This window comes from Dermacentor silvarum, chromosome 1 (assembly GCF_013339745.2).
Source record: "Dermacentor silvarum isolate Dsil-2018 chromosome 1, BIME_Dsil_1.4, whole genome shotgun sequence".
NCBI classification, from domain to species: Eukaryota; Metazoa; Arthropoda; class Arachnida; order Ixodida; family Ixodidae; genus Dermacentor; species Dermacentor silvarum.
This window is the reverse complement of record NC_051154.1, coordinates 35584702-35597888: the sequence shown is the minus strand read 5'-3', so window position 1 is coordinate 35597888 and position 13187 is coordinate 35584702. Positions and strand designations below refer to the sequence as shown.

The following is a 13187-nucleotide window of genomic DNA, read 5'->3' as shown; positions in this document are numbered from 1 at the left end:
CCTGTCTCCCGAGAACAAAAGATTGTTTGCTAGGGCTCTTACACTGAAAAAAGCGCACAAATGGCAGTTTCTGTGGACAGAGAGAGAGAGAGAGAGAAACGTTTATTCTTGAAACAGTGTCCCGAGCGAGGCCCGGTATCACCCTGAGGTGGGAAGGTTCCTTAGTCCAGGAACCCTCTGGCTTCGGCTGCCCTCTTGGCCCTGGCGACGAGTTGTCGTTGGTCTTCCAGGTCCCCGAGGGCGAGCTTGGCCTCCCACGTTTCGAATAGGTGGTCTTCGTTTGCTTGTGGTGCTCGGTTAGCGTCCATTTCCGGCTGCATTTCGCTATCTTCATGCCACGGGCATTCCAAGAGCAAGTGTGCCAGGGTGTCGGGAACGTTGCAGAGTGGGCAGAGGTAGCTGTGAAGCGTCGGGTAGAGGCGGTGCATTATTGTTCCGTGAGTGTAAGTATTACTTTGTAGGCGTCTGAGGACCACGCTTTCTTCTTTGCCGAGGTTTGGGTGCGGTGGACAGAAAATTGCAATATCAAGGCTCGCAAATCTAGTGAAAGCAGGGTATATCGTACTGTCAAAGAAAGTGACGCCCTATAAGCATCTTTGCTAAGCCACTGGATTCTGTGTTCATTTTTTGTTTCTAGCACTTTTTTTTTCACTTCCATCCTTTCATCATGGCCCTGTTATCTTCTGAAGAGGCGAAGCATATGCTAGCTGAAAGTAATCGTTCCCGCATGGTTCATTTTAATCGCACAAAGCCTCCGCAAAAAAATTCAGATAATATCTATAACTTTATAAGTTCACTTGCTCATTCCTTCGATATTGTTTGCGTCTCTGAAACTTGGCTCTGCACGTACGACGGGAACCTTTTCGGCCTGTCATCGTACGAAGCTGAGTACTGTCACCTTTCATCTGGTAGTTATGGTGGCTCAGCAATCTTTGGTGCCTCTGATCTACCCTACACCCACCGACAAGATCTTTCTTTTGACGTCATACATTGCGAATCCGTATGGATTGAATTAGATCATTCTTTTTTAATGATAATAACAACGTTATCCTGGGGTGCATTTACCACTTTCCTTCCTCGAACGCGAGGGATTTCATTTCTGACCTGGACACCATTTTGCATAAGTTATCATCAGAAAACAAGCGTGTTATCTTAGTTGGAGACATCAACATTAACTTGCTTAATATCGAAAATACCACGTACACAGAATATTGTGATTGTTTCAATGGCTTTGGTTTTGAATCTCTTATCTCATCTCCCATTAGATGTCGTCTTTTTGGTGGTTCTTTATTGCTGGATCATGCGCTTTGTAATTTCTCGCCTTCTCCCTATGGTGGAGTAATAGATGTCAACATTACTGATCACTATCCCATATTTCTTGCATTCAACGTGGTCAAGCGCTTTAGAACACTTACTCATGTTACCTCCATATTTGACCAGGAATCATTCTTTAATTCGATAACTACAACTGATTGGTCTAGCGTTACATCGTTATGTGATGCACATCAGGCCTTCAACAAGTTTTCTTCTCTTTTTCTCTAAGCCGTGCACGAGTGTACAACAATAATAAATGTAAAAAGAGATACAAGTATTCCCAGAATCCTTGGTTGCAGGGATTGCTAAAAAGTATGAGGAAGAAAGATAACCTTTACAGAAAAGTTAAAAGGCAACCATTTAACGTTGCTTTAGCTTCGCGCTATGAGAAGTGTTCCAACACTCTTTCATGCCTGCTAAAAACTGCTAAGAAAAAATATTACGAAACTCAATTATCTAATGACACAAACGGTTCTAAGAAACAATGCAGCTCTTGAACGATTTCTTAAATTGATCACCATATAGTTCACCTTTACAGAAAGTAATACATAATGACATTACAGATGATAGCCCTGACGGTGTTGCTGACGCGTTTAGTCACTACTTTTTCGAAATTTTCAGTCAAACACTTAACACTTCGCATTGTAACCTAAATAGTTCTAACCACTCCTTCTTTCCTTTTCCCGTGACACCTGCTGATGTGTCTACTGCAATCATAACTTTGTATCAATCATCAACTTTCTATCAATTTCATTGATTCAGAGCTTTTAGTAAATTCCAACTGTACTAGGTTTGCTGTTAACAATAATTTTTTGTTACCTAAGGTTTCTACCAATTACGGTAAATCAACTTCATCCTTCGGTGCTATCATATTGTGGAATCATTTATACCCATGTCTGTTAAATCTAAAGTTTCTTTAATTTCATTCAAGAATTCATTAAAAGATTATTTGCTGAATTTTCGATGTTTGTGCTTGTTTAGTTGTACTAGATTTGTGTTTTTATATACAGCATTTATTTCTCAATTTCTTCGTTTCTTGTGTTCATGCATTGTGATGTTTTCTGTTCCTTTATGCTTACTGGTATTTTTTACTTGATATAATTGTTCCATTGGCTTGCACTGCTGCTAATTCATGTATTATTTATTTGTAATCTTCATCGAGGATCCCGTTGCAGTCTTGTATTTTGGGACCCTCGTCTGTATATTTTATATGCTGTCATAAACATACTATGTAATAATAATAATAATAATAATAATAATAATAATAATAATAATAATAATAATAATAATAATAATAATAATAATAATAATAATAAACTGATAAGAAGGCAAAGTTACCGAAGTGCCGACTTGGAATCAAAGCCCGTATTGACTGCACTTGTCTTACGTGACAGCGCTTCTCCATTCGCCGAGGCGTTTGGCCGGGATAAAAACACGATCGTCACAACTACAGCCGATCGCCCACTAAACTTGCATGTCAGAAGTCTTGTGAATACGGTTTCGTATTTGTTTGGTGTCGGTCCGCGAACTGTGTGGGGCTCGTTGAGTGAATTGTCCTGCGTGAGAGGCTAATGGTCACCAAACTCAAGTAATGCGCAGGGAAATTTAATTGCCTTAGTCAAACCTGGGCGTTAACTGTGCATTTTGCTTTATATCTCAGTGAAATATATTTAAAAAGTGGGGAGAAAAGCAACTTTCTACCACTTGAAGCTGAACTCGCAGCTCCCTTGTGAAGCGTTTGATGGGGGGCTAGTTGGTAAGACATTTAGGAAAATTATAACTGCGCTAAAACGAGACACGAGAGCGACAGGACGAAGTGGATCGTCCTGCCCACTTGGTTCTCGTGTCTCGTTTTAGCGCAGTTATAATTTTCCTAAAGCTCCCTTGTGTCGGTTACGGTACTTCACCAAATGAGCGCTTGCTGTGTTTCTCTTTATTTTCATGGGCCGTTTGGCCACGTGTGTAATCGTACATGTCACGCATTCCTGAGTGTCAACGCCCCTCCTGAACAAGCGATGACCATGAACATCCGGTGAAGCTGCGGGAGTCACGGTGGTTGAAAAAGTGTTCTAAGTTACCTCAGCTTCCTCCATTTGCATGTCTTCTGTTTCCCTTTCATTGCTTTTTCCTTCTCCTCGGATATAGGTAACACCTCTACCCCTCCCTTTACTTCAAATACTTCAGCTCCCTAATGCTGTTCGGCATTTGAACAACTGTTGACCTATCTCTTTTTTTTTCTTTTTATTTATACAAGAAAGTTGCACCATTTACGAAGAATCGACTGCTGACATCACAAAGGGAGGCGATTACTGGGCCAGTGGCACTGAACTGTGGAGACTCGTGTTGTTTGTTTTGTAACTCCGTGTTCACTTCTTTCTCTTTGTCTTTCTTTTTCGTTTATCTTTGTCCCCACATTAAAGAACAAGGCGAACAGGACGAGTCTCCTCGTCCTGTTCGCCTTGTTCTTTTGTGCTCGTCTTTCTTTTGCACCAACGCTGACGGTGGCAATCGCGAGAGTTTTCATATTTGTAAATTGTACCTGAAGCTCCGTCTGCTACGGCCCGCTGATCGTGACGTGAAAAGAAAGAACCTGTTGTTGCCGACATGCCGTCGTTATTGCATGGCATTGCTCATGACTGATGTACAGAGGAGATCGAGTTCTATCGAGTGTGAAAGACAAAGTTGAGAAATGCGAGACACAGGGTGACGTGACGCGATAAAACAGATGAGTTGCTGAAGGTTCATTTTCGTCCAGTGACACGTTGGCGTGTTTAATTTTTATAGTACTGTAACGTGTCATCACTTGCGTAACTTCGTCCTTCTTCCATTGTGATTACGTGCACTTGCGAAAGACGCCGGATAAGTTGCCCGCACTCAAGCTTTGTTCGGACAAACACAGGATATGTTTGTATTCGCCTTTCTTTAGGTCGCGCGACGCATAACTGAAATTGCGGTGGAAATAGCAACTAGAAAGGTGTAAGCTATGCATTGTAGCTAATAATTTGTTCATGAACGGACTATTCGGATATCGATCTTGTATTGACTATTCTGGCATATGTTTGCACAAGAAAGGTCTTGAATAAGACACTCTCTCGCATCTTATCTTTGTCTTCTGAAAGCACCTGCATCCGCTTGCGAGAGGCCATTTCATACAAGTAAAGAAACTTTCCCAAGTGGTCACCTGTCACCTTTCATTCTCGTTAGAAGCGCGCCCCACGTATTCGAATGAACAGCTTTGACTCTCTCCAATAGCAATTAACCGTAGCTCTCAATAAAAATTAAATCAAGGATCACTCTGTGCAGTGCTCAATCGTTGTTTTTACTTCAGTTGGCCTGTATCTTAAGGTCCCGAGTCTGTCACGTGAATCTTCCAACATATATTCCTGTTCGTCGTATACGTAAATAAGGTGCAGAGCAGTTCCGCTCTCTTCATTCGGTCAAACATGACGACTACTGTCGCCAAAGTGACACCGCATTAATTCCTCTTTGTTGTTGCTTCAGCCATCCGCACGGGCAGCATAAATGAAGACAAGTGCTTTGCGCGTATTTTAGATGTATTCAGCACAATTTCTGATAAAAAATCTTACATACACTTTTTTACGTTAGTATAGCAATACATTGTTATGTTAGCTGGCTGAGCTGGCCAGTACGTTTTCATACTGCCTACCGATCCTGTACGTGTTGATCGCTTCTGGATTTCTTTTAAATTACTAGCCTGCAGTGAAGACGATCACTACGCATCTATTGCCATTCAGCCGAGCAGCTTGCAACCAGAAAAAAAAAACAGCGAATGAAAGGGCATGCTTTACAGAAAACATTTGAACGTTGCCACCTCTGGAAATCATCTATGTGTCTATCTTTGTTCTTCCATGGGCCTATATTTGTTCCAAAAGGCGAATGCATCCTAAAGAATGCCCGCGATATCTCCTCGGCATCCGAATAATACCGTGGAGAAAAAGCAGTGCTTGGAACGCCCTCGGTATATTTCCTACGAGTTGTCTTCTAAACTTATTTCGAGGCTTCCGTTTCTCTACTCGATGTGCTGTCATGAAGTCGTGCTTCGCTCCACGCCGACGCGGCGAACAGAGCGCACGGCCTATGCAGCGAGCACCTTCGGAAGACGAAGAGAAATCACACACAATACCTACGAGTGCACACGTACGAGATACAAACTTTTAATAAACGCAACTGGACGAAACAACATTGATGCTCTCTTGATATACATCTATACGTATGTACACCAGCTTCTTCGAATCAAGCCCAAACTAGACTCTTTCCGAAATTTCACAGTCAGCCGCCGGGCTGGTGTATACATGTATAGAGCCGATAAAACTGCAACTTGAAAGACATCGGTCACACAAGAGCGACGGTAAGAGCGCGCTACACGTATCGTGAAGAGGTATAACAACTGCAATGACCCTGTGTAAGAGTTGTCGCGAAACAAAAATAAAATCGACAAGCTCTCTAATAGCAACCTCTGAAACATCCGTTCAAGCCGTCGTAATGTAATTCCGCACACATCGCATTTCTTTTCTTCACACGCGACATATCACACACCAGACCAGAGGCGCATCCGCTTTGGAAATGGGGGAGACGTATGGGAGGAGGGGCCCACGGAACGCGGCCGAGGCTTGCGCGCGCAAGTAAAAAACACAACAAACTAAAACCGCACGTAATACTGTAACGCAGGTGGTGTGGTGCATGAGATGACTTAGCATATCGGACAAAACACCCTCAACTCAGCGCTAGGGAGCTGTAGTTGCAGTTTACTGCTTGAAGGTGAAAAATAACATGGCGTCCACTGCTGCCCTTAAAACAGCTCCGAAACGGTCACGTGATGTCAGGTGGTGGTGGCAGCGACAAGAACCAGGCAAGACTAACGACGGCATCGTATGGAGGTTGCGCCTATGGCCGCCCACTGTAAGTTCCTTCTTTCTTTTTTTTTTTCACACACTTCTGCCCGGCGCGTTAAGCTTGGCGTTCGTCATGTCAGCTGCCACCACCGTTCCCAGTTTTTCGCGGAACCATTCCGGGACCCTATTAAACCTAGCCAACAAACAAACGAACAAACAAAAATGAAACATGACAAGTGTTCATTCTCTTTGTGACACGCACCACTAAGTAATCGCGGGTAAAATGAACGCATCTTAAATAAAACGCGAATAATTAAAGCTTAGCTTCGGCCCCTCAGTCCTGACAGCTTCTAAGACCCCCCATAATCCGAGCGCTCCCTCGCTACGCTACAGCATGAAAGACCGATTCGAGCGCAGGGATTTGTGAGGGTTCCTTTCTTCTTTTTTTTCTTTTTGTCGGTGAGGGAGGAGGACAATTTCACTTTGCTGGTTTGAACGAGGTGGGACCGAGAGGCCACTTGGGTCACAACCTAAGTCGAGCTAACGCGACAGAGGATTTCGTTGCACTGACGGCACTGGGTGCCTGTCGGTGCACGATTTCGGAAAGGGTCTACACTACGATGCAGACGCGAAGCGAGGCGGGCGGGCTGATGAAACGAGGTGTCGTGGGTGGGGTCGACAATAAATAGTGGGATGTGGGTCGGAGGGGCCTCGGACGGGCAGCAAGCCTTGGCGGGGTGGGCCCGGACACCACTGGAATGTTCGGCGACGATATGTACAACAATCCAGCCACGTTGGAGAACGAGCTCGCATCACAATGCGGGAAGCAGCGAAGACTGCGCAGTCACCACGGTCCTACACCTTGTCGGGCTGCGAGGGCAGAGAGAGAGAGAGAGAACACATTTGGTCAGCTCCCAGAAACAAAACAAAAAAAAACTATTTAGAAAATGTTTTAGGGTCTAAAAAAGAAAGTAACGTCTGGAGATAGGAACGCAGACCACGAATATATATATATATAAATTGTACGTAAACAGGTCAACCCTAAGTTTCTCCTCGACTCCACAGAATGGAACTGTCTCTTTAAATGCAACGGCTCTGTGCCCGCACCTTTTGCAAATCTGGCCAAAGTTTGTCAGTTCTATTTCAAAGTCGCCTTGTTCGTTCGCATACCCATGCCTCAGAGATTTCGTTGATATTTTCCTTGGAAAACTACATGTTTCATGCCGACGCTTTTGCTGCCTAATGTACCAAGTATCCAGACTTCCACTGCGTGCTGCGCTGCTGTTTCTATGTGTGTGCGAGGACAGAATGGCAGGGCGCCATTACCAGTGTCGGGTAGAGGAAGGTTGACGTTCGGTCCACTCCGTGCGAGTTCTCGGCAGTGCACGTGTAGCCTCCCATGTCATTCCAGGCAATATTTCGGATCTCGAGATCACCGTTTTCCAGCACCTGCACCCAAAAGAAATAACAATAATAACGGAAAAGGTTACTCAATGGCTGATCACGACTTCCTGCCGGCCATTTTGTGCTATTTCGCTACATGTGAGCAGGCTGAATGGCTGCTCCAACAGCTACGGGCAGAACGCACCGTAGTTCCCGTAAAGAATTCCGAACAAAGAGTTTGCACTTTGTGGGTGTCGCGACGTCTCGCGGAGAGACGTGGAAGACGATGAGATGCCGTACCTTGTATTTGTCGCTGTTCTGCAGCTCAGTGTCGTCGGGGCCGAACCAGGAGACGTTGGGCTTTGGCGTGCCAATAGGTCGGCAGAATAGCTGCACAGTACTGCCCATCAGCTCTAGGCGGGTGTGCGTCCACATGGTGATGCGGGCAGGAACACCGGGGGCCACTACGCGCAGAAGAAACGAGCAGCCGACGTCAGTCATAAATGCAGCAGTCAACACGGCTGCATGAATCTCGCTCCTCTATACATATGAACTATACGTTTGAACGAGATGGCATTAATCAATATATGGAGTTAGTTATACTTAGACACAGCCGCAGCGTACTGCCATACGTCTTCAGCAAGGCATCGTATGCAAATTCAAAAGCGCCATCTCTTTTGTGGAGTGAATTTAATATGTCATGCTCCTTAGTGTATGAGTCTCGCTTAAGGTGGTGGTCCCACTTTTAAACCGCAAGCTTCGTAGCTTTAGTACCTTCCCGCAAAAATGGGCAAAAGTAGGACTAGAATTCTAAATATTTCTTAATTTCGGTCACATTATTAGGAAAGCTAGTAAATGTACATGAATGAAATTTTGCGTCCTAAATAGAAATTCCTTTAACTCTAATTTATCCAAAATTTAGCTTCCTTGAGCGTGTAGTTGCCGGGCTGTTTACAACAGAAGTTGCGATATTTGGCAATCTTCTAAAGCAAATTATCCAAAAAGTAAAAATTCAACATTATTTTGCTGCGTCTATAGGAAATCGATAAATATGTCCTAAAGCTACAGAGCAAGCCTCAATGCAGTAAATGCGGTAGTTTCTTTTAAATATGGTCACAACTGAGACACAGTTCACTAGAACCATATATGTCATGCTTGTTCTTGAACATTTATTTCTAAATCACATTAATCAATGTCTTTATATTATATATAGTTGGAATCTACAAGAATTAAGCTTTTTTTATGGTATATACGACAACTTTATATCCTAATTAGAAGAGCCGCCACGGTTGCTCCAATAGTACTGAAAACGGGGGTCTCGTAGCGCCGGAGTGCCACCTTAAGTGACATTATTTATAAACCGGTTGCGGCACAGGAATTCAGAACAAAAGTGTACAATGTGTGGCCATGCATGGCAGGAGCTACACGCACCGAAGGACTTCTTGACGAGGCACATGGGGCCGGAGCGAGCCGAGCCGACCTTGGTGACCTTGACCTTAGTGCCCTTGCTCATGCGGTGGTAGGGGTTCTGGGCGACGCAGGTGTACTCGGCCTCGTCGTACTGGGACGACGCGCAATCAATGAACAGCCGTGATCTGGTGAAGCTGAGACCAAGCATGGGCGCGCCCTCTGGGTTCACGTCTTCTTCCGTGCGTTCGCTTCCCGACATGTCCTGCGTAACAAGTTGACAGAAGGAGGTCAGAAAATAAAGTTTGAAATAAAGTTCATTTTTCCTTTTTAGTTACCGTGTTAGTAGCACTGGAAAGTACCAAAATGGCGTAGAAAAATTGTGTGTTTATAGCCGTTTTTCTCATGTCATGACTATATTTCAAACAGTGACATTAGCAGCGAAATCGATGTGGTTTTCGGGAAAAGAGAATAAAAGTAGCTGTTATTTGAAGTTGTGAGAGCTGGCGTACGCCTGACGCACATCACTTCTCAAACAGAAGCACGCAACTACTGCTGTCAAGGCCAGATCGAAAGAAAGCCACAGACAACTCTGGTAGCTCTTTTCGCGAACGACAGAAGCACACTGCAGGTAATCGATTACGCTCAACGGAGACCAAATACAGCTGTCACCATCACGCACTCATTGGTGGAAACATAAGTAGTGACAAAGCCTGCCATGACGTGGTCACTGCAAGACCCCCGCAAGGAGATGAATCGTGAGACGCTTGATGTTACGACCATAGCTGCCCACAGAGAAAGCGGAGTAACAGAGCTAAATGTGCGTCCTAACTTGTGCTGGGCGTCTTGGACTATAGACAATAAGAGACCCTAAAGCGTCGCATTTAAAGTAGAGCATCTAATTTCATTGAATGAAATCACAAAGCTATTGGAAGAAAGGGGTATCTTTGCTAGCTGCGCGATGCCTGCATCAGGTCGCTCATTACTTTCTTTTTTTTTTTGTATACATTACACTCGGACAGGCACTATAGGAAACAATCGTGATGCTATCACAGATAAGGCTACGTTATGATTTCGTTTCCATCTGATGCAATGTTTAAATCCAGCGCGGAAATAATAAAGTCGTGCCATTCACGCATTAGCCGAGTGTTCGCAGGTGCGTTGCACCGGTCTTAAAAGGCCCCCACCACAGCATTACAAGGCATATAACATCCAAGAACGACACAAAATGTCGACAACAATATCAAACGCAAATACAATTAAACACATTTTAATGACACCCCTGTGCGCCGAAATTATGTGTCGAAACGTTAGGAAATGGACGTGTAGAGCATACATGCCCCTGAGAGTGTACAAAGGGTGAAACATACCAAATTGATATTCCACAGGAAATGGATACCACTGGGCACGCTTAGATGTTTTTCTTTTTCTTTTTTTTTTCTGTCAGCACGCACGGGGCATGGCACGGAAGCTGTATTTCTTCCGTTACCAAGGGCTCATGCGCAATGCCGCATGTTCTCATTTTACGCCAGAAGCAGAATTGTAGTCTTAATTGGAATCCATCGGGGTCACCGGTTCGTTGGCTGCACGCAGAGAGCAGCAATCCTTTATTTTTCATGATTAAGTCAAACAAGGCGCGTCGGTAAAGCGACTGCATGTGCCTTCGGCAGTAATCGATTGCACAAACCGGGCGACGGGATATATTGCCAAACGAGAGAAAGCCTAATGCCAAGGGAGCCCAAAAGTTCACTGAGTAAAAGGGCCGTTGCCAAGCTATAGCGAAGGTTCGTTCTCTGTGCGATGGAGACCCGCGCGTGTCCCTTGGCGCGGACAGCAAACACCTTCTCTTCGGTCAGTGACGAACGATGTCACTGCACCTGCCGCAGCAAGTATACTCGTAAACGAGCTCCTGCTTCGAAAGAGCCCGGGGAAAATGACTCGGCTGAAATTCTTCCGGGTGACACGCGAGCGCCGTCGCATTAGCACTTCGCAATCATCGTGCGAGGCTTTCGGTTTCCCTGCGCGCATACATCGCGATAAAAGTAATGCGACGACGTGCTCTCCCAACGCCCTGGAGACAGTGCTGCCCAAGGCTATACCGAGGAGAGACTGCGTCGCGTGCCCGCGGCCACGTATACGCGCCAGATTAACCCAGAAAACGAACATTGCGCCGGCGAGGGGCATGGCCGCACATACGGACTCCGTCACGATAGCGCTGCCGCTGGAAGCCGCTATCGCGCCGCCAATGTCCTCCTCGATCCCACAGCCGCCGGGGTTGAATGAACACCCGCCAGCGCTGCTACAGTCCGGCAAGGGCCGTGCTACAGGCGGCCAGCCAATCTCGGAGGCGACACGCCCGAGGTCGCCGTGTGTGAAGACGTGCAGAAATCGCATAAGCTGATGGCGCGGCCGTCCAAAGCATGCTCGCCGGTTTTTGCTTTCATGGTTCGATGCGTGAAACCGCGACAGGCGTGTACTCCTATTTCCACTCATTCTGTCCTTTCGTTGGTTTTTTGCAGTCAAGCATGATTCCCTGATTGCTATCTGAGCCAGAATCAGTGGAGTAAGTAAAGAACTTGCCAGCTATAGAAGTATTCAAGAAAAAAGAGACATCTCCACAGATGTCTCTAAGAATCATATTAAAAGGTTTGAAGGAATGTAGCCATGTTCTGACAGTTGGATCTTTGGATCTTTCTTTTCTGCATTAGGTGTCCCAATTGGCGTTACAGCTCCAGAAAAACGGATAACGGAAAATCATCTCGTACTGCATGAAGTATAGCCGAGCATACGATGGTGCGACTAGACGTACACGGTTCCGATAAATGGAACCCGGTTAGATGCCCACATCAGGCGGGGAGGAGCGCTCACCTGTCCAATGCGGAGTCCGTTTTTGAGCCAGTGGATGGTGGGCGGGGGGTTTCCACCGGCTTCGCATTCTATCACCAGAGACTCGGACTCGGAGACCGTCATCACGTCAGGCGGGGTGTTGCGAAGCTTCAGGTGCGACTTGCGCAACAGGTTGCTGCCAGGGCCTGCGTCGGAGCAAGCACACAACACGTCAGGCTTTTGCCGCCCGAAACCAACATGTTGCTGGTCAGACACGATAAGATGCTTCGACACTTACCTACTCGCGAGCCTCTCTGTGCCTTGGACACGAACAACTGCGTAAAGGAGCAGACATGTGCGTTTTCGTTAATTTTTCGAACACAACAACAACAACAAAAAAAATCAGTGCGGAAGGTCATCTTATTTTGTATTGACTATTAAAATGTGCATAATGGAGCACGATATGCGCTCATATGATTTCCTTGATTTTGTATAAGCTGTTAAAGAAGCCGCAGAGACATCCTTAAAAATTAAATTATGGGGTTTTACGTGCCAAAACCACGATCTGATTATGAGGCACGCCGTAGAGGGGGGAGGGGGGGGGGAGGACTCCGGAAATTTGGACCGCCTGGGGTTCTTTAACGTGCACCTAAATCTAAGTACACGGGTGTTTTCGCATTTCGCCACCATCGAAATGCGGCCGCCGTGGCCGGGTGAGGCATCCTTGCTAACAGCCAAGGACACATTTTTCACGATGCAATGAACTTGTCAGGTGACGCCATTCAGTTCCTGGAAGGCTTTCGAAATGGCTACGCGCATGCGACGTCAACTGAGCGCCTTCTGTTGCGCCTTCCGCGAATGTTGAGCTCGCCTTCGTACCTCTGGAGACATGAAATGGTTCAAGAGCGAGCAGGCGTTATCAGTCAAAGAAAAGGGAACAAGAACACCGGGAGCATCGGTCGTCTCACGCGCTGTAGCCCTGTTCTCTCAAACGAGATAAGAAAGCCTCTGTACTCAGTGTTCGTAGAAGTGCCAGGAGCCTTACATTTTTTCTCGCGTTTATCTCTCGCTACACTACCACGCATTTTGAGTGGTACTACAAGCCAACAATTGAAGCCTGCGATAGCAGCCTGCAACTTTCATTCATATCTCCCGGAGAAACGTGAGCAGCGTACCTGTTCGTCACAGGTCTGGCCTTAGCCGTTCTAATGAGCAGTATGCTCGCACTGACGTCCCTGAGTTTCCCAGCATGTTCAGGCATGATAAGACAAGGGGTTGCACCTTTTGTTCGTACATATTGCGAAATCTTGAAGGCGACTTTTCCAGCAACGTCACGCGGCTTCTCCGATATCTGACTCTTCTATAGGACAAAGGAAGAACCATCGCGCGCTGAGTTCATTCAGT

The 13187-nt window shown here is 45.9% G+C and overlaps 1 protein-coding gene across 3 annotated transcripts in view; it reads right to left on the bottom strand.

Annotated features, from left to right (window-relative positions):
* Positions 1-5462: 5462 nt before the first annotated feature.
* Positions 5463-13187, bottom strand: part of LOC119460171 (zwei Ig domain protein zig-2-like) — a 123033-nt gene continuing 115308 nt past the window's right edge. For all 3 annotated transcript variants that reach the window (XM_037721402.2, XM_037721401.2, XM_037721403.2), the window contains exons 3-8: positions 12082-12118; positions 11826-11989; positions 8982-9222; positions 7851-8014; positions 7494-7616; positions 5463-7037 (exon numbers count right to left, since the gene is read on the bottom strand). In XM_037721402.2, the coding sequence (XP_037577330.1) occupies positions 7023-7037; positions 7494-7616; positions 7851-8014; positions 8982-9222; positions 11826-11989; positions 12082-12118 (744 nt within the window). In that variant the 3' untranslated portion in view covers positions 5463-7022. The remainder of the gene's footprint in view (positions 7038-7493; positions 7617-7850; positions 8015-8981; positions 9223-11825; positions 11990-12081; positions 12119-13187) is intronic.